Source organism: Rhinolophus ferrumequinum, chromosome 6 (assembly GCF_004115265.2).
Source record: "Rhinolophus ferrumequinum isolate MPI-CBG mRhiFer1 chromosome 6, mRhiFer1_v1.p, whole genome shotgun sequence".
NCBI lineage: Eukaryota > Metazoa > Chordata > Mammalia > Chiroptera > Rhinolophidae > Rhinolophus > Rhinolophus ferrumequinum.
This window is the reverse complement of record NC_046289.1, coordinates 40,114,490-40,140,868: the sequence shown is the minus strand read 5'-3', so window position 1 is coordinate 40,140,868 and position 26,379 is coordinate 40,114,490. Positions and strand designations below refer to the sequence as shown.

The 26,379-nt window shown below is 35.9% G+C and overlaps 1 protein-coding gene across 3 annotated transcripts in view; it reads right to left on the bottom strand.

Moving 5' to 3' along the window:
* TXNDC16 (thioredoxin domain containing 16) overlaps positions 1–26,379 on the bottom strand; it is an 86,208-nt gene that overhangs the window by 32,071 nt on the left and 27,758 nt on the right. For all 3 annotated transcript variants that reach the window (XM_033109125.1, XM_033109123.1, XM_033109124.1), the window contains 5 exons: positions 24,156–24,277; positions 12,755–12,845; positions 7,130–7,280; positions 4,992–5,158; positions 4,443–4,500 (listed from right to left, as the gene is read on the bottom strand). In XM_033109125.1, the coding sequence (XP_032965016.1) occupies positions 4,443–4,500; positions 4,992–5,158; positions 7,130–7,280; positions 12,755–12,845; positions 24,156–24,277 (589 nt within the window). The remainder of the gene's footprint in view (positions 1–4,442; positions 4,501–4,991; positions 5,159–7,129; positions 7,281–12,754; positions 12,846–24,155; positions 24,278–26,379) is intronic.

Genomic DNA, 26,379 nt, shown 5'->3' with positions numbered 1-26,379 from the left:
GCTATCTTCTTGCCTGTCATTACCCTCCCCGCCAAAGGTAATCACTATTCTGACTTTCATCAGCACACATAAATTTTGCCAGGTTTTGAATTTATATAACAGAACTACACAGTTTGTACTCTTTTTTGTGACTGCTTCTTTTGCTCAACATTACTTTTTAGATTGACCTGATTTTTAGATTTAGATTTTTTATGTATAAAAGCAGTTCAGTCTTTTTCAACGCTGTATTTATTATATGAATATATTAGTATTTATTTATCCATTCTATTGCTCACGGACATATGTTATTTTCAGCTTGGGACTATTATAAATAATACTGCTATGAATATTATTGTAGCTGTCTTCTGGAGCACATGTATACGCATTTCTGTTGGGCAATGCCCAGGAAAGGAATTGCTGGCTTATATGATATATATAGCTTCAGCTTTAGTAAACACTGCCAAATACTTTTCTAGTTTTCATTGTACCCATTTCCGCTCTTACTAGCAATATATGAACGTTCTTGTAACTCCAAATCCTTGTTAACACTTAGTACTGTTAGTTTTTAAAATTTCAGCCATTCTGGTGGGTGAGTATTGGTATCTCTTGTGATTTTAACTGCATTTTTACCTCCAGTTTATTTGCTAATTGGAAAGAGGGAAATGCATCTTATGATAGAGCTGTTTCCACCTTAACTCAGTGATCAAATGTGAGAGAAACAGACATGCACGTTAGGGTTAGAGAAGCCAGCACTATGAATTATTCTTATCCAAAATGTTTGATGGAGCTAAGTGATATTAAATCTCACTTCCAGTTTTTAGAAAATATAAGAGAATGGAGGAACAAGGCAGACAACAGCAAAAAGAAACAGACAAATCCAGAATGTGGAAAAACTTGGCCTCATTTATCCAAAGTCATTGTCATTGAGGGAAAAGGGAAAGGAAGAGCTGAAATGTTAAGAAATGTAAGAAACATACCAAATGCAATTCAGAATCCTTGATAGGATTTTGGTTTCCAAAAACCATCTATAGATAATAATTTTAGGATGAGAAAATTTGAATATGGATTGGCTATGAGGTTAGGCTATGATATTAAGAAATTATTGATTTCATTAAATGTGATAATGAGATTGTGATTATATATGGGAAAATTACAGTCATTTTTAGAGATTCATGCTAAATATTTATAGGTAAAATGCTGTATCTGTAACATTCTTTGAAATATTTCAGAAAAAAATGGTAAGTGAAGCAAATATGACAAAACGTTAATTGTTGAATCTAGGTAGTAGGTATATGGCTGTTTATTTTTCTTTCTACTTCTCAGTACATTTTTTTTTATAATAAAACATTTAGGAAAGGAATAAAAAGGGCTTTTAAAAACCTAGATATGAAGAAAGATCCTAGATATTAACACTATTCCTCATGATACTATCCTAATATACAAAAGCTCTGCCTAGGGCCTCTGCACTTGGGTTCTCTGCCTAGAACACTCTTCCCCACATGGCCACATGCTCATTCCTTTCCTTTATTGTCACTTATCAGTGAGGTCTTCTGTCACTCTCTAACCTTAATTTGTTTTCTGCCATTGTCCTTAACACCATCTGACATTATTATACTTGTTTTGTATCTGTTTCCTGCAACTAGTATATTAGCTCCATAATGGCAAAAACTTGGTTTTGTTCACTGCTATATCCTCAGAGCCTAAGACCATGCCTGGAACAAAGCAGGTACATAATAAATACTTAATGAATGAATAAATGAATATTAGTTAATATTTATGGAGCACTTATAGTGTGGTGGACCCTGGGCAATGTAAGCAGTTTTTACATTATTTCTTTTAATATACTGATCAACGCTTTAAAGTAAATATTATTATCCCCACTTTACAATAGAAAAAAAATGGAGACATATGTAAGTCAAGTAATTTGCTCAGAGTTAAGAAGTAGAATTTGAACTAGGAAGTATAATTCTATAGCATAAACTCTGAACACTATATTGCTAATCACTGCCCTAGAAAAATCTGAGAAACTAACACAATACTAACAGAAATGTTTTAAAACTCTTACTATACAGTGTGATCAAAAAATATGGTGAATATTTAAATGAAAAAAAATTATTACAGTAAAAGACACACTGCCATTAATACTCCTAAAAATACTCCCCCTCGTTTTGAACACACTTATCCCATAGTTCTGGCCACTTTCTGAAGCAGTTCTGGAACCTCTTTTGTGTCTTTAGTTGCACTGTCATGGCTGCCTCGATGTCCTGAATTGATTCAAAATGTTTACTTTTCATGGTCATTTTGACTTTGAGGAAGAGCCAGAAGTTGCACGATGCCAGATCCCATGAATGAGGTGGATGAAGACACACCATAATGTTTTTATTTGACAGAAATTGCCGTACCAGAAGCCATGTGTGACATGGAGCCTTTCTGTAGTGATCACAAATTATGGTGAATGTTACTGCTGAGTTCCATCCAGTGGAAAGGCAGGCATCTTCAATATGGGAAGTGGCACGTCAAACTTTAGTAACAGTGTGTGTGACAAGTTTCCACTTGTGTGGTACAGTCAGGTGTGAGCTACAGCTCAGAGAAGGTGTGTTTTAAAGTGTGCCGTAAATCATCCTCTATCATGACAATGTTCCGTGTTACACATCGCTTCTAGTATACAGCAATTTGTCGGATAAAAACATTACAGTGTGTCCTCATCCACCTTATTCACCACATCTGGCACCACGGGACTTCTGGCTCTTCCCCAAAGTCAAAATGATTCAGGACATTGAGGCAGCCATGACAATACAACTAAAGACACTCACGAAAGAGGACTACCAGGACTGCTTCAGAAAGTGGAAAGAACGATAGAATAAATGTGTTTGAAGCGAGAGGGAGTATTTTGAGGGGGATTAATGGCAATGTGTCTTTTATTGTAGTAAAATTTTTTTATTTAAACATTCACTGTATTATTTGATCACACCTCGTACATTATAAGGCTTTATGATGTGGTAAAATGAGTATACAATACTATCTGTGCAACCATTACTAGTATTTTAAGGGACCCTTAAACCCTCTGCCTTCAGGGGTACAGGAAAAGAGGCAAATGATGATTATACAATCCAGAATCAACATTATCGTTCTGATGAGTAAAAAAAAAAAAAAGTAAAGATTTGCATTGAATCCAATAAAAAGACTCATAAAAAAGCCAATTATATCCTTAACAGTAAACATCTTTGCAGACAACTATCTAACATATAACCTATCTTACCTTACACTATACAAAATTAGTTATATTTTAATAATTTAAGACACCAAAACTGGGAAAGCAGCATTAACTTAGAAAGATTATAACTTCACATTTAAAGAACTTTATCTACTAGCAAAAAAAATGGCTTCAGAAAGTATTCTTTCAATTACCTGGCCAAAAAACAAAGCATACTAGCCCCACACTATACATACTATACGTATTTGAAAATACTACAGTTTTTAAAGTATTTTTCTATTTGGTCTTATAAAATTTCTTGTAAGTTAAAGGGGAGGTGTTATGACTGTTCCACAAATGAGAAAACTGAGCTTGAAGAAGTTGACTCATTTATCTGGTCCCAGAACTAGAAGAAACATAATTCAAATCTTCTGATGCTGAACCCAGTATTCCTGCCATAGACTTGGGCAAGAGAATTTAAATTTAAACTGTGTGACAGTTTGTAAACATGTCAATCAATTTTTTAGCATATGCTTGTAATATTTAGATGTTGAGAATTAAAGTGTTCTTAATAATTTTTTTAAAAATTGAAGACTTAAGGAAAATAAGCGACATTAACAAAAATTTACTAAGGAAATATAAATGGCCAATAAACCTTCAAAAGTTCAACCTCACTAGTAAGCAAAGGCATGCAAATTAAAAACAAGAACTTTTTTGTCTATAGAAAAGGGTTTTTTTCAAAGATTAATGCTACATATTGGCAAAGATGTATGAGAAACAAGAAATTCCAAACCTTTCCAGTAAAAGTACAACCTTTCTGAAGGGCAATTTGACAATGTATTTTAGAAGCCTTAAAAATTCCCATTTCCTTTGACAAATTTCACTTCCAAAAATTTAATCAAAAGAACGTGATGTTCAAAACAGTATACAAAGGCAGGTATCATAGTACAATAAGTAATAAAATATAATTTTAGGTGAAAAGTAGGATGTATAGTGTAGTACAATCCCAATTTTCATTATAGATATGTGTATGTATATATACATATGCAGATATATAGATATATCTAGATATATAAATCTACATATCTACATGAATATGGGGGAAAAAACAGACTAACAAATGAAAAAACACACCAAAACATTAACAGCAATTATCTTTGAATAGTGGCAATTTACAGAATTTTTCTATAATAAGCATATATTACTTTAGGATCACATGTATTAACTTTCTTTAAGCACACATTGTAGACCAATACACAAAATGACTAACCTCTTCTCTTTTGAAGACCACGTTGGCTTGCTGAGGAATGTCCACTTCCAAAGAGTCCCTTTTTCAAAATGGAAATAAATGTTTTATATTGCTAATCTGAAGAATAATAGTCATCCAGGATGTCAATGTAAAATAGAACTGTAAGTTCTTATACTAAAAAAGGTTTATTTAAAAAAAAATTACAATTTAGTGAGACAGAAATTTTACACATAAATACAGACCAGATTATCCAGTCTCTCTTTTTTTTTTTCTTCAATTTTTGTAAGAGTTTATTTGAGCCAAACTGACTGACAACATGTGCCAGGGAACGAGATCTCAAATAATCTTCCTGTCTCTACCTTATTAACTTACATTTTCATTTAGCAAAATTTAAAGGTTTAAATTTTAATCACACTACTAATTAATGTATAGACTTCAGCTCAGGAACTGGTTTCAACAATATTAAAATCTATTAGAGACTGGAGTTTATGTACAAGTCAATAGATTACCACATTTAAAACTGAGAAAAATGTTAGTGTTTTGCTAGTGAATATTTCATGTTGATAATACCTTAACAAGAGTAGAACTCCTGCTTTTCCCAGAAGACGCCAACCAATCCATTCTGCAGTTCTTCTATCAGCTTCATATGTAGCTTGTTGACTAACAATAAAAACCAGTGGCAATCCTAGTTGGAGATGAACAGTTGAAACTTGCTGAGGATCTTCAGCAACTTCAGTCTTCATTTAAAAAAAAGAACAAAATGTCTTTACCTTGTGATAATAATGTTCCAACATTTGGATTTAAACCCTGCTAATTCTATTAGTGAAAAATAAGTCTGTGAAATAAATCCAACATTAACAGAAATGGGTCTCATAATTTTCTAAGTTTAATGCTCCCAATGTACCTGTATAGCTTAAGCATTACAAAACCAGCAAATTTTATAAGGAGTTAAACATAAAATTACAACCATAAGGAATAAGCATATTATAAAGAAGAAAACAACAAATAAAACAGTGTAGTACTGATAAATATAGAAATAGATATTTGAAATGAAATAGAACAGATAACTAAGGAATACATTCTTTCACATAAGAATTATAGAACAATAAGGAACATCTGAGTGAAGACAGCAGCTTGAATATACACATTTAATTTCACTCCCTCCAGAAATCCCAGGAAAACTATAGCAGTATGATTTTTTTTAAAGAGATAAACATACATATGTGAAGAAATGAAAAGAGAAAAGGCCATTACACTTTGGAAGGTGGAGAACAGAGTAATAACTGCCTCTGCAAAGCAAAACTCTAAGCCATGAGAGGGAAAGTTAAAAAACAATTTAACTATAACTGCAGATCCTAAAATTGCTCAGGAACTATCAGTGCCTGGTATCTCTGGAACTGGGAGAGAAATGATTACGGGGTAAGGTGGGATGGGGGAATCGCAGAAAGGCTCTAAAAAAAGAAGGAATACATAAAAGCTTTGCAGAAGCAGTAAGATCCCTAGATTCCCAACTCCATGAGAGCAGCAAACTGTCCCTCCCTCATACCAGGAGAAATCTGGGGAGACTTCAGGAACAGCTGCGTGTCCAGAATGCTAACTAACAGCCAGACTTCTGTCCTCCAGCAGAAGACCGGAAGATTCTTTCTGGGGATCTTAAGTAACCCTGAGGAACACTGAGTCTACTATTCTCTGCTTCTTGGTCTGCCAAGCCTTTCTAGGCTGACATCAAGGTTTAAATCAATACTATCTAAAATGGAAACATGCAGTTTTTAAAAAAACAATGATTTTAATTTCTTAATGTTTTTCATAATCATTTTCAACACTTAAGACAATATTTCCCTAAGAGCCTTGTAACACTGAAGAAATGATTTATCAAAAGTTCCATAATCCCTCTAGTTTGACATCAGTTTCTTTTTCTTCTATTAAGTTCAAGTAAGATTAAATACAATACTTCTTACTATACAGTAGCAAATGCAATATATGTCCATTAATCCATTCATCCCTCTAATTTGTATCTTTATGGTACAGATGATTGATGTGATGTCATCTAATAGTTCATTTCTGAGTGGCTTTAAAAAATTTTAGGTGGCTTTAAAAAATTATTTTCCTTATATTTTGCTGCACTGTTTGGATTATTTATATAATACACATGCACCATTTTTATTTAAGAAGAATGTACTAAGTGAAAAGGCCTACTGAAGATCTTGCACATGTTCAGGACAACGCTTCAAACTTTCAGAGAAAAAATTCTGCTGATCACCATCACTTACTGAGTCTCTGTAAAACTCTTCTAGGCTTATAAGGAAAGTGGAGCACCAGAAATATTATAGTAGTTCCAATATTTACTACCTTTTAAAATAGTGATGAAAATATTTGTAAAAGGGGTCTTTTCTTGACCATGATGTGGTCTTGGTGATTTTAGAGTGGTCACAGTTCATTATAACTACCACAGAATATTTCCACTAGACAAGGCTTTATTTGGGTTTCAATATAACAATACTTTAAGGCATTAAAATATCACTTTATGAATAGTCGATCTTCTATTCTACCTTTAATAAAGAACAACTTCTGAACCTCCCTAAATTAAAGACATATGTCCAAGGAAAGGGGAAAAGATATAGCTCATCTAAGTAAAATGCATATCTATGAATCAAAACTTAATAAATTTAATGTATGAGTTATCTAATATATTAAAATAAGACACATACCAGCAGTGGTGCTTCCATTGACTTAATAAATCGATAAATGTTCAGTGTAGTCAGTGGCTGTTCCATTAGTGTTCTTCTACATTGCTGTGTCAAGTCCAGGACTGGTTTACAGTGAAAAAAGTAGAGATGTGCATATTCTATATCCTCTGTGCTGCAAATTACAAATTAGGGCAAGACCCACTTGAAGTTCAATGTGTGATCCTTCTACCAGCCAGAAAGACATAACAACAAATCTCTTTGTCTTAGGTCTCATTCTTTTGAATTACTGTTTTAGTGAAAGCCTAAAAGAGTATAACATTAAAATAAAATGGGCTGAGGCAAAAAAAAAAAAAAAAAGAGAGAATATAGAATATTCAAAAAAATTAACCTTAATACTTTTAACAAACCACGTGAGTTATATAAGCAATTTTTTTTCTGAATTCTTTCATATGGTAGCTTCTACAGGTCTACACAATTTTTAAAAGAATAAAAGGCTGTCACCTTGAGTACATACAATAAGATTATCTTCATATATAGTTTTTCTAGAGCTATGCTAAATAAAGCTTTGTAACACAAATTTTCTAGGTTTAATTTAAACCCAAGTCTGTTTTGAATAAACTTCAGCCAAAACATGCCTTAAGATAGAAACCATGTGACACTTTGTGGGAGTTGGTGAGTTTGTATCTGAAATATTACAAAACCAAGCAAATAAGGCTATAATTTGAGTTTTGGCATTCCCTTCAATATGAAAATTCAAAAATAAACTTACAGTGGGTAAGATTTGCCAAAATTAAAATGGTATTTTAAAAAATCTCCATATAACATTAGTAGGGTTTGGCAAAATATTGCAAATTTTTATTTTTTAAATGTTATTTTAATTTTTGATACATCTTAAACTCAGCTCCAATATTCATTGATTTCAATTTAATTATAAAGCAATTTCTAATAGATTCAATGATTAAAGAAATGATCACTCAAAGATTTACTTAATACCTACTGTGTGGTAGGCCCTGTGCTAAAATACAAAAGACTAAGATGAATGAAAAAATTCAGGTTCATGAGGGGCTTAAATTAAAGGAGACATACTTAGTAAAACAATTAAAATGTAGTTTACACATGCTATAATATACAAAATGCTATGAGAAACAAAGATATATTTCATTCTGCCTCAAACTGGGAGCAGAAGGAAAGAAAGGATTTAGGGAGATCATCTCAGAGATTAAGAACAGTAATGGAGAGAAAGACTTCTCCAAGAAGATAGGACAAATAGATGTTTCAGACAAAAGAAACAACATAGCTAAGGCACAAAGAACATAACATTTTGAGGGGAACCAGAAATAGTCACATATAACTGGAAGGAAAGTATTGAGAGCAGGAGGCCCAGCTGAGGCAGAAACTTGTACTATAAGCTCTGAAATAATAATGTTGGAAAGTTCATCAGAAATCATCTGGTTATATATAACAGAAACCAAAAAGGGGCATGGAGAAAAAAATATTTAACTGGAAGTTTAGAAGAGTATCTCACATAATACAAGGAAATTCAAGTAATTGGATCAGAGAATGTAGGGATCTAAAGAATAAGAGTTCAGAGACCTTCCTTTTGCCATTAAGACTTTTCAACTTCCAACTCTCTGTAAAGACAATTCCCTATGCTTTACTTCTACATGGGCAAAACATTCCTGTGAGCAAGAGAGCCACAATACTGTCTAATCCACTTGTCCTATGCCCAATTCTAAATTCCTGGGATAGGGGATCTCATTGTTCAGGTAAGCCAATGGCCCTAGGTCAGGGTAGCCACCTCTGATTTAATTGACTGATATGTATGGAAAGAGGGGAACACCCTCCTTGGACTATACACAGATTCTTTAAGAAGGGAATATGGGGAGGTAGCAGAAAGTACTGGTGTCTCTATGGCATGCTACCTCTTCTACTGTCAATATACGAGGTCTGACAAGTAAGTTCGCGAACTCATCCTAGAAAAAGTGCTACATACCTCATTGCTGAATATCACTATGGTCACCTTTGAAGTACTACTCTCAGGAAGCTATGCACTGATGCCAGTGCCTAGTCCACCCTTCAAAGCAATTTTTGAACTCTCTCTGGAATGGCCATCAAAGCTGTCGTATTACCCTTGATGTCCTGAATGTCATCAAAATGTCTTCCTTTCAATATTTCCTTTCTCTTTGGGTAAAGAAAAAAGTCATTGGGGGCCAAATCAGGTGAGTAGGGAGGGTGTTCCATACCGTTAGTTGTTTACTGGCTAAAAACTCCCTCACAGACAGTGCTGTGTGAGCTGGTGCATTGTCGTGATGCAAGAGCCATGAATTTTTGGCAAAAAGTTCAGGTCATTTTCGTCTAACTTTTTCACGCAGCCTTCTCAGCACTTCCAAAACTTGGTTAATTGTTTGTCCAGTTGGTACAAATTCATAATGAATAATCCCTCTGTTATCAAAAAAAGTTAACAACATCATTTTGACTCTTGATTTGGACTGACGGAACTTTTTTGGTTGTGGAGAACTGGCCGACTTCCACTGTGCACTTTGACACTTTGTTTCAAGGTTGTATTGGTACGCCCACGTTTCATCACCTGTGATAACACAACCTAAAACATCATCTTGCCTTTCCAAAAGGTCTTGGCAAACTTTTACTCTCCTTTACTTTTGTTCATTGGTGACCTCCTTCGCGACGATTTCTGCACACACATTTCTCATGCCAAGATTTTCAGTTAAGATTTTCCTAACTGTTTCTCTATCAATGTTTACTTGGTCTGCTATGCTTCTCAGTCAGCTAACGATTTTGACGCACAATTCGATGAATTTTTGCAATGTTTTCGTCAGTTCTGCTCATTACTGGCTGTCCTGATCTCTCTTCATCAGTGACGCGTTCTCTCCCCTCCGAAAAACATTTAATCCATTTGTACACTGCCATTTTCTTTATGGCATTATCCCCACAATCTTGGACTAACATGTCCCTCATTTCACTTCCACTCTTGCCAAGTTTAACAAGATACTGAATGTTTGTTTGTTGCTCTAATTCAAGCTCAGACTCAGACATTCTTGTGACATCACACAAAAACATACAATAATGAACACACTCAGCAAGACACCGCCACACATCAACACGAACAGAGCTGTGAGACACTGATATACCAAGGTTATGAAACCTTACTGAGCTGTTTGTACAGTGCTGCCAATGTAAGCACACCATGGCAAGTTCGTGAACTTAATTGTCAGACCTCGTACACCTTCTTAACTGACATGTAATTTCAAACACAGTTAGGCCCAAAGTTATATAACATACAAGTCTCATCCAATGTTATAGCCCCAGCAACTGGAATAGTGCCTAGCACATAGAAAGCATTCAATAAATGTTTGTTAAATAAAAGAATGAACACATGAAAGAAAAAAAGTGCATTTAACTCTCCCCCATTAGGAGACAACCCAAAGTTACAGCCAACTACTTCATGCAGAAGTGATGTCATCGGACTCCTGTATTCTGAATCCACAGACCTTCCTGTCACATCGGGTCCCGGTATGACTCCTCACCACTCACCATCTTGTTATCCATGAATGAATGAGACTTCAAATATGTTCAATATATCATATACTCAAAAGTATATGAAAAACGGGATAACTGTACATTTTTAATTCCCATTTTAAGAATGGAGGAAAGCAAAAACCTTCCAGAACACTACTGTGTTTAGTCATAGGTTAGCATATATATATATATACTTATATTTATATTTTGCTCAACAGGATGTTTAAGGTAAATGATAGGACCTAGATATAGCCTGTCAATAAATAACCACCTGTTGTGTTTTAAGCATGTCACTGTTATTTGCAATTATTCATTACCTGAAAAATAAAGAAGCTGGTAACACAGAGAAAGTACAAACAACTAACCTTCAGAGAAACTATGAGGCCACAAATATAATCACCATGGCATGGAGAATAACACGACTCCCCCCATTCTAAGATGGGAAATTGGCAGTTGGGAGTAAAGTAACTGGCCAAAGGACTGCTTATTTTATTTTGAGACTACTTACAGTAAAGCTTTATGGTACTATCAGCATAACTCTCAAATTGTTAAAAACATAAATTCTTATACAAATAGTAAACATGCATCAAAATTTTAACTCATTAATAAGGGAACCAGCAGAGTGACAGTTCAATAAGAAGAGACTAACAGAAAAGGAATGGTGGTTGTTATACAGAGCAATAAACACATGACTTCTCTACAGGAACTTTATTTTCTGCCACCAATTCCACCACCTCCAAAAAAAAAATCGTTTCATTTTACTAGTTTTTTATGCACTAACCTCTAAATTTACAAAGTTGTAAAATGTCTGGGATTAAATAATTGTGTGTGGTACATCAAATAATCATTATTTTCTGAGAGGTCGGCAAGAGGACTCATTAAAAACTCTTGCATGGCATAAAAAGGTCACACGATCACAATTTTGCCTTGCTTTGAATTCATTTTCCGGAAGAGCATTTTAAAGCCAATCTTAAAGACTTTAAAATACACTGTTTATTCCTTGTGTCCTTAAGCACTAAAGTGACCCAAAAAAATCTGAAAACATTTATCCGTAAAGATACATGTGCTCCAATGTTCATGGCAGCTTTATTTATAGTGGGCAAGACATGGAAACCAAAGTGTCCTTCGATAGATGATTGAAGACGATGTGGTATATATACACAATGGAATGCTACTCTGCCATAAGAAAAGTTGAAATAGTGCCATTTGCGACAACATGGATGGATCTTGAGATTATTATGCTAAGCGAAATAAATCAGACAGAAAAAGTCGAGAACCATATGATTTCACTGATAATGTGGAACATAAAACTGAAAGCAACAAAGGAACAAGACAAACAAATAAAGAAACAAAACTCATAGACACAGGCAATAGTTCAGTGGATACCAGAGAATAAAGGGGGAAGGGGGTGGTAGATGAGGGTAAATGGGGTCAAGTATATGGTGATGGAAGGAGAACTGACTCTGGGTGGTGCACACACAATGTGATATACAGATGATGTATTACAGAATTGTACACTTGAAACCTATGTAACTTTACTAACCACTGTCACCCCAATAAACTTTAATTTTTTTTAAAAAAAAAGGAAGAAAAACTTTAACCCTAGGTTAAACAGTCAAAAGACAACAGTCAAAAGAAGGCCTCTACCTAAAATTGTAAGCTAGAAAGTAGGCTAAAAACGATAAATAAATACCTAAAATATTCCGTTCAAAAACTGTACTTACATATATGTAAGATTATTATGAAAAAGTAACTTACAGTATTCTCAGAAAGAATTTCTGGAGCTTAATTATGAAAAATATTATTTTATCATCTATTTCATCACTGTGGAAGATCTATTCCTAAAATGCACTTGGCCACTCACAGGATCACATCCTGTGGCTTATCCACATTATCTTCATTCACCTTAGTCTAAAATCATTTCTGCATATTTAAATACATTTTCAGACCTCAGTACAGATGACAGTAATGAGGTTTCATTTATATGTTCACATCTGCTTATGATTCCTCTTAGACAAGTCCACGCTGTTGAGAGTATAATGGAGATACTGAACAAGCAATGTGAAATAAGTGAACTTAAAATTGTTGACTTATGCCTCTGATACATACCCAATACTTCCCAAAAGGGCAATTTCTGTGGTTAAGACAAACTGGTACGTGGTCCCATACACAAAAGCAGCTTCCATGACTGCCCTGTGCTCTGAAGAAGAGATGAGAGAGTTGGGAGAGAGGAGTTAGTTTGTGTGATTCTACATAAACTTCTTTTCTGAATACTGCCTACACCATTTTATGCTCATTATATTTAAAGAAAAAAATCCTTTGTAGGGATCCCAGTTGGGAAAATACAGGCAGTTAAAGAAATTATGAAAAATCTATTCTAGTCAACGTAAGAGAAGAAGTAAGAGGAAGTAGAAAATTAGTTATGCTTGAGAATACGAGTGTAACATACGAAAAATCTACGATGAAATACTTTCTTCCTAGAAGTGGGGAAGAGAATACGAATCTACCATACAACTTTTGTATGTCATATTTTATATTATATATGTCTTGTATTGTTTCTGGCTTAGTTATTTTTTTAATCAACTTATTCTTCAATACAGTTTAAAGAGACAAATCATTCTACAAGGCATATTAAGAAAAACAACAGTTTCTCTACCTTCCACCCCATTTCTAATTTCCAAGGGACAAATACTTTCAACTCTTTTACTGTTTTTTTGGAGGGTATTTACCTCCAAGTCTCTAAATGACATTATTACACTCTTATTTCCTAATTTTGTAAGTGTTAATATTATCTACTGACTTCTCACTATGAAGATGATAAATTATGATAATTAAAGAAGATGAAGTTCTTTTCCAAACCCCATTCCACAAATGTACACATTTCTATCCCCTCTGTTATTTCCCAACATAGTCCTAATTTTTATTAGATCCTTAGTCAGTATTTACATTGTTATGACTCAGTAAATACTATTTACAAATGAGCCATACAGTATAAAATAAACACTTTTCCTTTTTTGAACTTTTTTTCACTGTAGTTATACCTCTTTTTTATTTTTGTGTACATTTCTTCCTAATTTATTCCTAAACTCTTCCACAGTTGTCTAACCCTCTTAATACTTCAAATACATCAGGTATCCTATCAATTCCTTTTTTGGAAACACTTCTGCAGAAATGTCTGACATGGACTGTTACTACTTGACCTGCTCCACCACTTTTATCCTGAGAACTCATTTCATCATCATCTTTGGAATCTCTCATTCTCTCTCTTGTGTTAGGTCCTCTGTCCTGTTACCCATATTTTCTTGATTGACTTGTCCTCTTGCTCTTCTAGCATCTTCTAGATGCTTGCCCTCTAGCATCCTCCTATGACAGTACATAAGGAATACACATTTTTTGCGACCTACCACTTCTCTGAAAGTGTCTTTATTCTACTTTCATAACTATAGTTATGAATTCAAGTACAGAATTCAAGGTTCAAGTCATTTCTCTTGAGAATTTTGAAAGGATTGCTCCATTTTCTTCATTTTCTAGGGCTACAATTGAGAAGTCCAATGCCAGTCTGATTCTTGACCCTTTAACTGTAAGCTCATTTTTTTCCTTTTGAAAGATTTTAGAATGTTTGTTCCCGATATTCTGTAGTTTCAAAATGACATGCTTCGTTGTGGTTCTACATTCATCCATTGTGCTGGGACTCAATGGGCCCTGTGCAATTTAGAAGCTCAAATTGTTCAGTTCTGGGAAATTTTCTTAAAGTGCTTCTTTGAAGATTCCCTCCTTTTCATAATTTATTTTCCCCTTTCTCCTCACTGTCATTTCCTGGCAGTTACCTTCCTCTGCCCTACCTAACCTTCTACCACTTATGTTACGTATCATCAGATTATTCCACTCACCACTCTGCCTTATTGGGGTCATCTACCACCCCAGCAGGGGTCACTTCCCCTCACTACACAAATATTTTAGCTTCTGTCACACTGTCAAATTCTCCAATACCACTCCTGTCATAATCCTTGGTGATTTTATCATCCCCATAGACGATCCTTTCAAAATCCTAGCTTTTCAGTCCTGGGCCTTCTTTATAGATGCCAATGATCTTTCTTCAACCCTACCTTAACCACTCACTGCTATGGTCCCACTGCAGGCCTTGTAATTACTAATTACTGCAAACTCTTCCATAATCGCAATTTCCAGCATCACCCCCCACCACACACACACCCATCCAACTAGGTCACTCTGCCTAGTACATAATTCTAACCCTCCAGGACCTATAATCCTACCATCTTTCACTTTCAGTCTCCCCCCTCAGTTTCTCCCTTCCCTCTTAACCCAGCTTAAATTCCATGGTCCATCTTTATAATTACTCCCCTGCCCATCTGGCTCAAAACACCATCCAGGTTAAATCAAATATTCTGTACTTACACCCACAAAAGTAAACACGGCTAGAGGAAAGAAAAAGAAAACAAAAATCTGCTAGTATCACCATACCAATGGCCTCACTTTACAATTAATGATATCAACTATTATTGCTGTCCAGCAACCATTCTTTATGTCCAGGCCTCCTAAACAACTACTAATCTCTTTTCTCCTCAAACTATCTGATGACTTTATTTCTATTTCATTGAGAAAATATAACCAATTAAAAAAAATTTCCCACAAGTTCCCAGCACCGTATCTACCCACTAACCTAATTAATGCCTATATTTTCTCTTCCCTCCTGTTATCATAGATTAATTTCTGTGTTCCCAGAAAAGAACCACCCCTCTTGTCTACTCAAAGATGTTGCTCCAGTAATTCTCTTTTTCATACATGATGCATTTTCCTTTTTCTATTGGATCTTTCTCATCAACATACAAATATGCTTCTTAAAAAATTCTTCACTGACCCTTTTTTTCTTTCTCTTAATAGCACAACTTCTCAAATGAGTCTCTATATTCACAGTCTCCAACTGCTTTCTACCTGTTTCCTCTTATCAGGCATTTACCCCTACCATTCTATAGAAACTGCACTTGTTAACTTCACCAATAAATCCACATCGCTAAGCATACTGGCCACTTGGCAGTTCTTATCTTAATTAGCCTTTCAGCATTATTTGACACAATTGTTCTTATCTCTTCCTTAAAACCCTGTCTTCATTTTGCTTGCAGGACACTCCTACCACACAGGCTATTCTTCCTGTCACCTTTATTGGTTCCTCCTTACCTCACTGACCAGTAAACGCTGAAGTATCTAACGAGTTGAGTCTTCTTCTTCCCATTCATTTAGCTTCACTCCTTTCCAACCTCATAGGTCTCATAGGTTTATCTCACAAATTTATATCCCTAGTCTGTATGCCTACCATAAAACATAGACTAGTAATATCCAACTACCTTGTTGATATCTCTACTTAGATGTCTAATGGCTATTTCACAAGTAGGATGTCCAATAGTGAATTCCAGAGCTTCCTCTGCTAACTGTATTATTTCCAGTCTTTCTCATTAATTATCAGCAATTTCACCTTTCAAGTGGCTCAGGCCAAAACCCCAGACTCATCGTTGTCTCTGCTATTTCTCTCTCACTCCACATCCAATATGTTAGCAAATTCAGTTAGTTCTAAATCCAAAATACTAAAATTAAAATGTACTGCCACCTCTATTGCTAAAACTCTGGCCCAAACTGCCAAACATCACTCGTGCCTGCATTACTGCAATAACTTCCTGATTTTCTCCCTTACTCTACCATTGCTCCTTCTAGTCTATTCCAAACATAGAAGTCAGATTGACCTTGTTAATATAAGTCAGGGAGTTCCAGTTCCATCATGGCAGTGTAAGCCCTCTATGACAGCTCATTCCTCTCATTGATTACAATTACAAACTCTAGACAAAATACAGTAAGCTGAGGTTCCTGAAAAGTAAATAACAACAGGATGATTGTGGAGTATTATTTTACAAGTGTATTAAGTTCAGTGGCATGCAGTGTAGCCACTAAGCGTTTTATTTAAAATTAGTATTTCCAGGTTGACGTCATAGGAATGGCGGCAGCGGGGCGCACTTTCTAAGTTCTCCTCCAGATCTTATTACAAACGGGACCTTTTACCCATCAAAGAACTCTTTGCTCATCACACAGAACAGCTAAGAGACTCGTGGAAGGATTACTTGAAGGTGAGCTAATTGGGCGAGCAGGGGAAGGAAGGAAGGGAGCGGAGTGAAAACGCGCGGGTCCGCGGCGGGGTCTCCGGCAGCACGCGGCAATTCCGGGCACGCACGGGATCCCAGGGCGGAATGGAGAGCACAGAGACCAGGAGGTGGGCTCTTTCCCTGCATCCCACAACTGATTTATCCCACTGGGAAGGCGGCTAGTGGGCCCTAGGGCAGACAAAGAACACAGATTCCATACCTGGGCCGCTCCCCCTCCCCTTCCAGAGACTTAAACTGGCCCCTGAACTGAGGAGTAGTGTCAGATTACAGAGGAGCCGTAGTAGTGCTCAGGCTCTGGAGGCTCTGGGAAGACTGATGGGCAGCTCTGATCCAGGGAAGAGGCTGGGAAGAGTGTGATTTTGGCTGGGCTAGGAGAGAAGACTCCTCCACCCCCAGCCACCACCTTTTCTGGCCTGCGGGAAGAGAGTGACGCGGCTAGGCTGGGAGAGAGAAGACCCCTCCATCCCCAGCCCCCACCCTTTCTGGCCTGCCTAGGGCGGGGCAAGTGCTACTGCCGAGACACTCCCAGGGATCAGCAGTAAGCAGCAGACGCAGCTCTGGGTTTTCAGCAGCTCAGAAATCTCCCGCCCGCACCCCCACATACACACAAACACTGAAGAAGTGCCCTAAGACTCAGGAGTACTGGACACGGGGCTGGTGGTGCTACTCTCAGTGTGCGTATGTGCAGGCAAGGGCAGAAACTGCACTGACTTTGTAAAAACTATCATCCAGACCCCTCAGGCCCACGCATTTAAGTCTGCAGTCCCAGAGTCACTCTGGGCACCATGTGACCGGCTCTGCCTGCACAATAAGCAGGGGTGTCTTTGGTACAGCAGAGGACAACCTGGACATTGCTTGGTGGGCTTAAGCCAAGACTGGCGCTGCTTTTTGATTTGCTTTGTTTTGTTTTGTTTTGCTTTATCTTTATATCTTTAATATCTTTGCCTGTGTCGAGTGGGGGTTATCGGGTGTTTTTACATGTGAATTATGTGATTTTTTTCTTTGTTGTTGTTGTGCTTGATGATTTGCTTTGTTCTGAAACTGCCCTACCAGGGCCCAGCTTAAGAGGCACAAGATTCAACATATCCAGAGGCCAACTCCAGACCAAACCAGAGTACTACTGGGTTTGACCTACAACTCACACACCCAGAGGGAATTCTCTGCAGGCACTAGAGCACATAGAGGCCAAACCACATTTAAGTGGTCAACCCTCACGCAGCAGAATGCCCTGCGGTGGGCAGAGCCAAGTCTCATAACGAGTCAGCCTAGGAGTTAACCCCACCTACTCACAAGCAAAAAGCAATTAAAGATCTTCTTGAACAGGACAATATACACAACACAAAAGTCACCTTTGGAACACACGCAGAGGAGAAGAACGAAGTAATGCAAGTCAAATATAAAGGACACATACTACATAAGATAAACTAGCAAGAACTAAGAACTCTAGGGGATCTACCTAATACATCAAAGCAAACACAGAGAGTCAGCCAGAATGGGGAAACAAAGATACACGTCCCAAATAAAAGAACAGAAGAAACCTCCACAACTGGAACCAAATGAAGCAGAGGTAACCAACCTTTCAGAGACAGAGTTCAGAACACTGGTGATAAGAATGTTTAAGGAGCTTAGAGAAGACATAAAGAAGGATGTAGAAATCATAACGAACAACCAGTTAGAACTAAAGAACACAATTACCGAAATTAAGAACTCACTTGAAGGAATTACCGGCAGGTTAGATGAAGCAGAGGATCGAATCAGCGACTTAGAAGACAAGGTAGCAGAGATCACCCAAACGGAACAACAGAAAGAAAAAAGAATAAAAAACAATGAGGATGGCTTAAGAGACCTCTGGGATAACATCAAGCGCAACAACATGCGCATCATAGGAATACCAGAAGGTGAAGAGAGGAAGCAAGGGATTGAGAACATATTTGAAGTAATAATGTCCGAAACCTTCCCCAACCTGATGAAGGAAACCAACATACAAGCCCAGGAAGTGCAGAGAGTTCCAACCAGGATAAACCCAAACAGGTCCACACCAAGACACATTATAGTTAAAATGGCAAAGCTTAAAGACAAAGAGAGAATCCTAAAAGCAGCAAGAGAAAGACAGAGGGTTACATACAAGGGAACTCCCATAAGACTATCAAATGATTTTTCTACAGAAACATTGAAGGCCAGGAGGGAGTGGCAGGAGATACTCAAAATGATGGAAAACAAAGGCCTACAACCTAGATTGCTTTATCCAGCAAGGCTATCATTTAAAGTTGATGGAGAGATAAAGAGCTTTCCAGAAAAAAAATAAGCTAAAGGAATTTATTACTACCAAGCCAGCACTGCAAGAAATACTAAAAGACTTCTGTAAATAGAAGAAAGATCAAAACAACCTAACTACAAATTTAAAAATGGCAATAACTATGTACCTATCAATAATCACTTTAAATGTAAACGGATTAAATGCTCTAATCAAGAGACATAAGGTGGCTGACTGGATAAGAAAGCAAGACCCTTGTATATGTTGTATACAAGAGACTCACCTCAGAACAAAAGACACACACAGGCTGAAAGTGAAGGGTTGGAGTAAGATATTTCATGCAAATGGAAATGAGAAAAAAGCTGGAGTTGCAATACTTATATCTGACAAAATAGACTTTAAAATTAAGAACATATTAAAAGATAAAGATGGGCACTATATAATAATAAAGGGATCGATCCGACAAGAGGACATAACCCTATGCACCCAACATAGGAGCACCTAAATATATAAAACAGGTACTGACTGACATAAAGACAGAGATCAACAGTAACACTATCATAGTAGGGAACTTCAACACACCTCTGACAACAAGGGACAGGTCTTCCAGACAGAAAATCAATATGGAAACAATAGCCTTAAATGATACATTGGACCACTTGGATCTAATCGATATTTTCAGAACATTTCACCCCAATGCTGCAAAATACAGGTTTTTCTCAAGCGCACATGGAACATTTTCCAAGATAGACCATATGTTAGGCCACAAAACAAGTCTTGATAAATTTAAGAAAATTGAAATCATACCAATTGCCTTCTCTGATCACAATGCTATGAAATTAGAAATAAACTACAGGAAAAAAACTGGAAGACAAACCAATTCATGGAGGCTGAATAACTTATTACTAAATAATGAATGGGTCAAGCAGCAGATCAAGGAAGAAATCAAAAGATATCTCGAGACAAACAAATATGAAAACACGACGACCCAAAATCTATGGGATGCCACGAAAGCAGTCCTAAGAGGGAAATTCATAGCTTTGCAGGCCTACCTAAAGAAACAAGAAACATCACTAATCAACAGTTTATCTTCACACTTAAGGGATCTGGAAAAAGAACAGCAAAATAAGCCCAAAGGGAGCACAAGGAAGGAGATAATAAAGATCAGAGCAGAAATAAATGAAATAGAAACCAGAAAAATACAAAAGACCAATGAATCCAAGAGTTGGTTCTTAGAGAAGATAAACAAAATCGACAACCTTTAGCCAGACTCATTAAAAAAAAGAGAGGACCCAAATTAATAAAATCAGAAATGAAAGAGGAGAAGTGACAACAGCCACCACAGAAATACAAAAAGTTTTAAGAAATTACTATGAGCAACTATATGCCAACAAATATGACAATCTGGAAGAAATGGACAATTTTCTAGAGGCGTACAACCTTCCAAGGCTAACTCAAGAAGAAACAGAAAACCTGAGTAGACTGATTACCACCACGGAAATTGAATCAGTAATCAACAATCTCCCAACAAACAAAAGCCCTGGACCAGATGGCTTTACAGGTGAATTTTACAAAACGTTCAAAAAAGAATTATCACCTATTCTCCTCCAGCTCTTCCAAAAAATCCAGAAGGAGGGAAGACTCCCAAACACTTTTTACGAAGCCACTATCACCCTGATCCCAAAATCAGACAAAGACACCACAAAAAAAGAAAACTACAGGCCGATATCTCTAATGAACATAGATGCAAAAATCCTCAACAAAATATTAGCGAACAGAATTCAGCAATACATTAAAAAGATCATACACCATGATCAAGTGGGATTCATCCCTGGTATGCAAGGGTGGTTCAACATCCGCAAATCAATTAATGTGATACACCACATTAACAAAATGAAAAATAAAAATCACATGATCATATCAATAGATGCAGAAAAAGCATTTGATAAAATCCAACAGCCATTTATGATAAAAACCCTTAAGAAAGTGGGAATAGAGGGATCATATCTCAACATAATAAAGGCCATATATGACAAACCCACAGCTAACATCATACTCAATGGGGAAAAGCTAAAACCATTCCCCCTAAGATCAGGAACAAGGCAAGGTTGCCCACTATCTCCGCTTCTATTCAACACAGTGCTGGAAGTTCTAGCCACAGCAATCAGACAAGAAAAAGAAATAAAAGGCATCCAAATTGGTAAGGAGGAAGTAAAATTATCATTATATGCAGATATGATACTATACAGAGAGAACCCTAAAGACTCCACCAAGAAGCTATTAGAGCTGATAGATGAATTTAGTAAAGTAGCAGGATACAAAATTAATATTCAGAAATCAGTTGCATTTGTATATACCAATAATAAAACATCAGAAGGAGAAATTAAAAAAACAATCCCATTTACAATTGCTCCAAAGACTATAAAATACCTGGGAATAAATTTAACCAAAGAAGTAAAAGATCTGTACTCAGAAAATTATAAGACACTGAAGAAAGGAATGAAAGAAGATATAAATAGATGGAAACACACATCATGTTCATGGATAGGAAGAATTAATATAGTTAAAATGTCCATACTGCCTAAGGCAATATACATATTCAACGCAATTCCTATCAAACTACCAACGACGTTTTTCACAGAAATAGAACATATAATCCTAAAATTTATATGGGACCATAAAAGACCCCGAATAGCAAAGGCAATCTTGAGAAATAAGAACAAAGTGGGAGGTATAACAATACCTGACTTCAAATTATACTACAAGGCTACAGTAATCAAAACAGCATGGTACTGGCATAAAAACAGACACATAGATCAATGGAACAGAATAGAGAGTCCAGAAATAAATCCATGCCTATATGGCCATTTAATCTATGACAATGGAAGCAAGAATGTACGAAGGGGTAAAGACAGTCTATTCAATAAATGGTGCTGGGAAACCTGGACAGACACATGCATAAAAATGAAGCTGGACCACCTCCTTACACCATATACAAAAATAAATTCAAAATGGCTTAAAGACTTAAATGTAAGATCTGAAACCATAAAATACCTAGAAGAAAATATAGGAAGAAACTTCACAGACATTACCCGGAGTAAGATTTTTACTGATACATCCCCTCACGCGAGGGAAGTAAGAGAAAAAATAAACATGTGGGATTACATCAAACTAAAACGTTTTTTCACAGCAAAGGAAACCATCAATAAAACAAAAAGGGACCCTACTGAATGGGAAAAGATATTTGCCAATGATATATCTGATAAGGGATTGATATCACAAATCTATAAAAAACTCACTCAACTCAACTCCAAAAAAACAAACGACCCAATTAAAAAATGGGCGGAGGACTTGAAGAGACATTTTTCTGAAAAGGACATACAGATGGCAAACAGACATATGAAGAAATGCTCAACCTCACTAACCATCAGAGAAATGCAAATAAAAACCACAATGAGATACCACCTCACCCTAGTCAAAATGGCTATCATCAATAAATCAACAAACAGCAAGTGCTGGCGTGGATGTGGAAAAAAGGGAACGCTTGTGCACTGTTGGTGGGATTGCAGATTGGTGCAGCCACTATGGAAAACAGTATGGAGGTATCTCAAAAATCTGAAAATGGAACTACCCTATGATCCAGTAATTCCACTCCTAGGTATCTATCCGGAGAAATCCAAAACTCCAATTCAAAAATCTTTATGCACTCCTATGTTTATTGCAGCACTATACACAATAGCTAAGACATGGAAACAACCAAAATGCCCATCAGTAGATGACTGGATTAAGAAAATGTGGTACATTTATACAATGGAGTATTACGCAGCCATAAAGAAGAAAGAAATCTTACCATTTGCAACAACATGGATGGACCTAGAGAACATTATGTTAAGTGAAATAAGTCAAACAGAGAAAGACAAGAACCATATGATCTCACTTATATTCGGAATCTAACGAAAAGAATAAGTGAATGAACTAATCAGAAACAGTTTTGGAGACAAAGAGGAAAAACTGAGGGTTGCTAGATGGGCGGGGGCGGTGGGGGTGAGGGGGAAGGTGAGGGGATTAGAAAACAATCAGTAACCACAAGATGGCCACGGGGTTTTGAAAATTAATCTGGGGAACGTAATTTAGTGGTTACCAGAGGGTAAGGGGGTTGGGGGGTGGGAGATGAGGGTAAGGGGGATCAAATATATGGTGATGGAAGGAGAACTGACTCTGGGTGGTGAACACATAATGTAATTTATAGATGATGTGATACAGAATTGTACACCTGAAATCTATGTAATTTTACTAACAATTGTCACCCCAATAAATTAAAAATTAAATAAATAAATAAATAAATAAAATTAATATTTCCAATAAGTGATGTTCTTTCATAGAGCATACGCAATTTTTAAAATGTCTTTAACAACATTTTATATTAACGTGGCCAAGTTATAACCATTAACAAGTAAAAGTCCTGAAAGCGTAACTATAATTTGTTCATGAAGTATTTATAGACTTCTTTATGACAAAATTAGATATTAACATTCAAGGTAATGCTGTCAAAATTAGATTTTTGAAAAATGAAAATAATGTCATGAACAGCAAATACGAAAATATTTAAAAAGAAAGTCACTGAGTCAACAATATTTACTGAATACTATAATTACTAAACCATGTATCATGAAGACTGTAAGGAAATAAAAACTGTTATAGCTAACCCTTACGAGTGCCATTATACACCAGACACCATTTTAACTATTCAACTTATTGGGTCCTCACAGTAACACTAAAGTTAGGCACAATTATTTTCACCATCTTAGTGATTATGAAACAGGGTAAGGAAGTTGTCCAAGGTCATAGTATAAGTAACTGATGGAGCAGGGAGTCAGTCTAACATAGGCAGAGTCTAGAGCACCAGAGTTCTTATTTGACCACTATACTATGTGGCCCATTAAAAAAAACAGAAAATATAACATAAAGATGCTTTAAATGTATTTTAAAATATGAAGATTGTGGTCAAAATAAACTATTTTGTTTTTCAACATACTCACACAAGTACAAAAGCACAGCAAAGTTTAAAGTAAAAGTTAATAAATACCTGGTGTTCCAATGGCTCTGACATATGCAAATGCAATGTTTGCTTTTCCTTTCAGAGAGTCTTCTATATTCTGAAGGCGTTCCAGGGTGGTAACATATTTCACTTCATTAAAAAGAAGAGCACTAAAATAAACACAGAATGTAATTAGAAGAAAAATCTGATATAAATTTAGTTATTTAATATATACTTATTGAGTGAATTAAAGAACCTAATAAAAAAAATGTAGTGAGAACCTAAGCATTTTAAAACTAAATTAAAATCACTCTCTAAATCATTAGTCTGTCCCTAAGAACATCACCAGGAATAGTTGTGAGAAATGGTGCTCGTTCTCCATCATGACCACCTCAATGTATTTAAACTGTATTTGATAACATCCTACTCTGGCCAAATAATCCCTTACAGATCTCTCAGCTTCAACACATCAGCCCCTTGCACATCTAAGCTGCAGGCCTCTTACCATGCATGGCCTGGAAGGCCCTGCATGACCTAGTCCTTGCCTACTTTCCAACCTCATTTTATTTTACCATTCCTCATGTCTACCACACTTTAGGTATACATCAAGGCCTTTGCACATACCATTTTCTTTGCTAAAAGCTATTCCTTCTCATATCTGGTCTCAGAGATGTATGAGAGTACATCTGTAGCTGTAGTACATCTGTACATCTGTACATCTGTAGATGTATGAGAGTACATCTGCCTATGTAAGTATATCTGTAGCATTTTCCTCTTTTATTTTATACTATTTGATTCCTTCATAGTACTTACCACAATTTATAAATGCTTACATATTTACTTGTTTATCCCTGCCTCTCTCATTCAACTGTTACCTTTGTGTGAGGCAGGGACCTTGCATATTGTATCACTATATTCATAATAACATAGAACAGAGCCTAGTGCACTTTAAGTAATCAATGCATAGTTCTTGAATGAGTAAAAGAAAAAGTAGGGTAGGAATTATTTATTCCCCTTCTTCACGTGAAGAAACGCAAGTTCAAAACATTGAAAAGCTTACTTAACTCAAAAATACATTTATCAAATCAAGGAGCCAGGAACAGAACAACACAAAACGGGTCTTCTTACTCCTAGTTCAGTGATTTTTCAACTTGGCCGTAATTCTTCCAAATCATCATTTCAACATGTAAACCAGACTAACTGATCATATTTCTTCACCCAAAAGAATCTTTATTTTCTACTTTTATATAAATATTCTAACAACTCATTTCATTTAGAGTGTGTGTGTGTGTGTGTGTGTGTGTGTGTTAATCAAACTTTAAGGATTCTCGAAATTTGTTACAAGTCCGCATACTTAAATAAAAAAAGGTTCACTCAATTATCTCCAGCAAGTCAGTCAAGCCTGGTTTCCTCTTATGGAAAACATGGCACTTTCCACTAATGCTACAGTTCTTAAAAACTTTTTGGTCTCAAGATAACTTTATAGCCTTAAAAATTATTGAGCTCCTCAAAGAGCTTTTGTTTATGTAGGTTACATCTACCAATTGTTGCCAAAATAAAAATTAAAACAGAATTTTAAAATATTCTTTTTAAAATAACAAACATTATATAGTATGTTAATATAAATAACTTCTTATTTTAAAAAAAACCTAAATTTTCCAACAGAAAAATTCAATGAAGAGTGGCATTGTTTTACATTTTTGCTAATCTCCTTAATATTGGACTAAATAAAAGACAGCTGGATTTTTGTATCTGTTTCTGCAATCTGTTATGACATCACACAACACATATAGCTTCTGGAAACTGCACTCACGAGAGAATGAAAGTGAAAAAGAAAGGCAAATAATAAATAATGTCTTAGTATTATTATACAAGTATTGCAATTTCACTGAAACTGCTGACCTAAATTAAATTGGCTTAAACATTGCCTTATTTATTACGAATTTCTTCAACTTCTTAAAAGAAATGTAAAACTTGATCTTCTACAATTCCCAGGGCTCTTGTTTTATTTTTAAAAGAAATGTTTACAGAGCAGTACTCACTACTGTATGTGCTATATATTTTCACGTTTTCATTTAAACCTTCAAAGATAATCTTAGAATAATCTTTATTCAAAACACACACACACTTAACAGTCTGAGGGATTAAATGACCTGCTCCAGATCATACTAGTAAAGCTGAGTTTCCAATCCAGGCTTTCTGACACTAAGGCCAAGACTTTTAAACTACATTACTGACCACTCTTGTAAATGGGAAACCAGGTGGAAAGGGA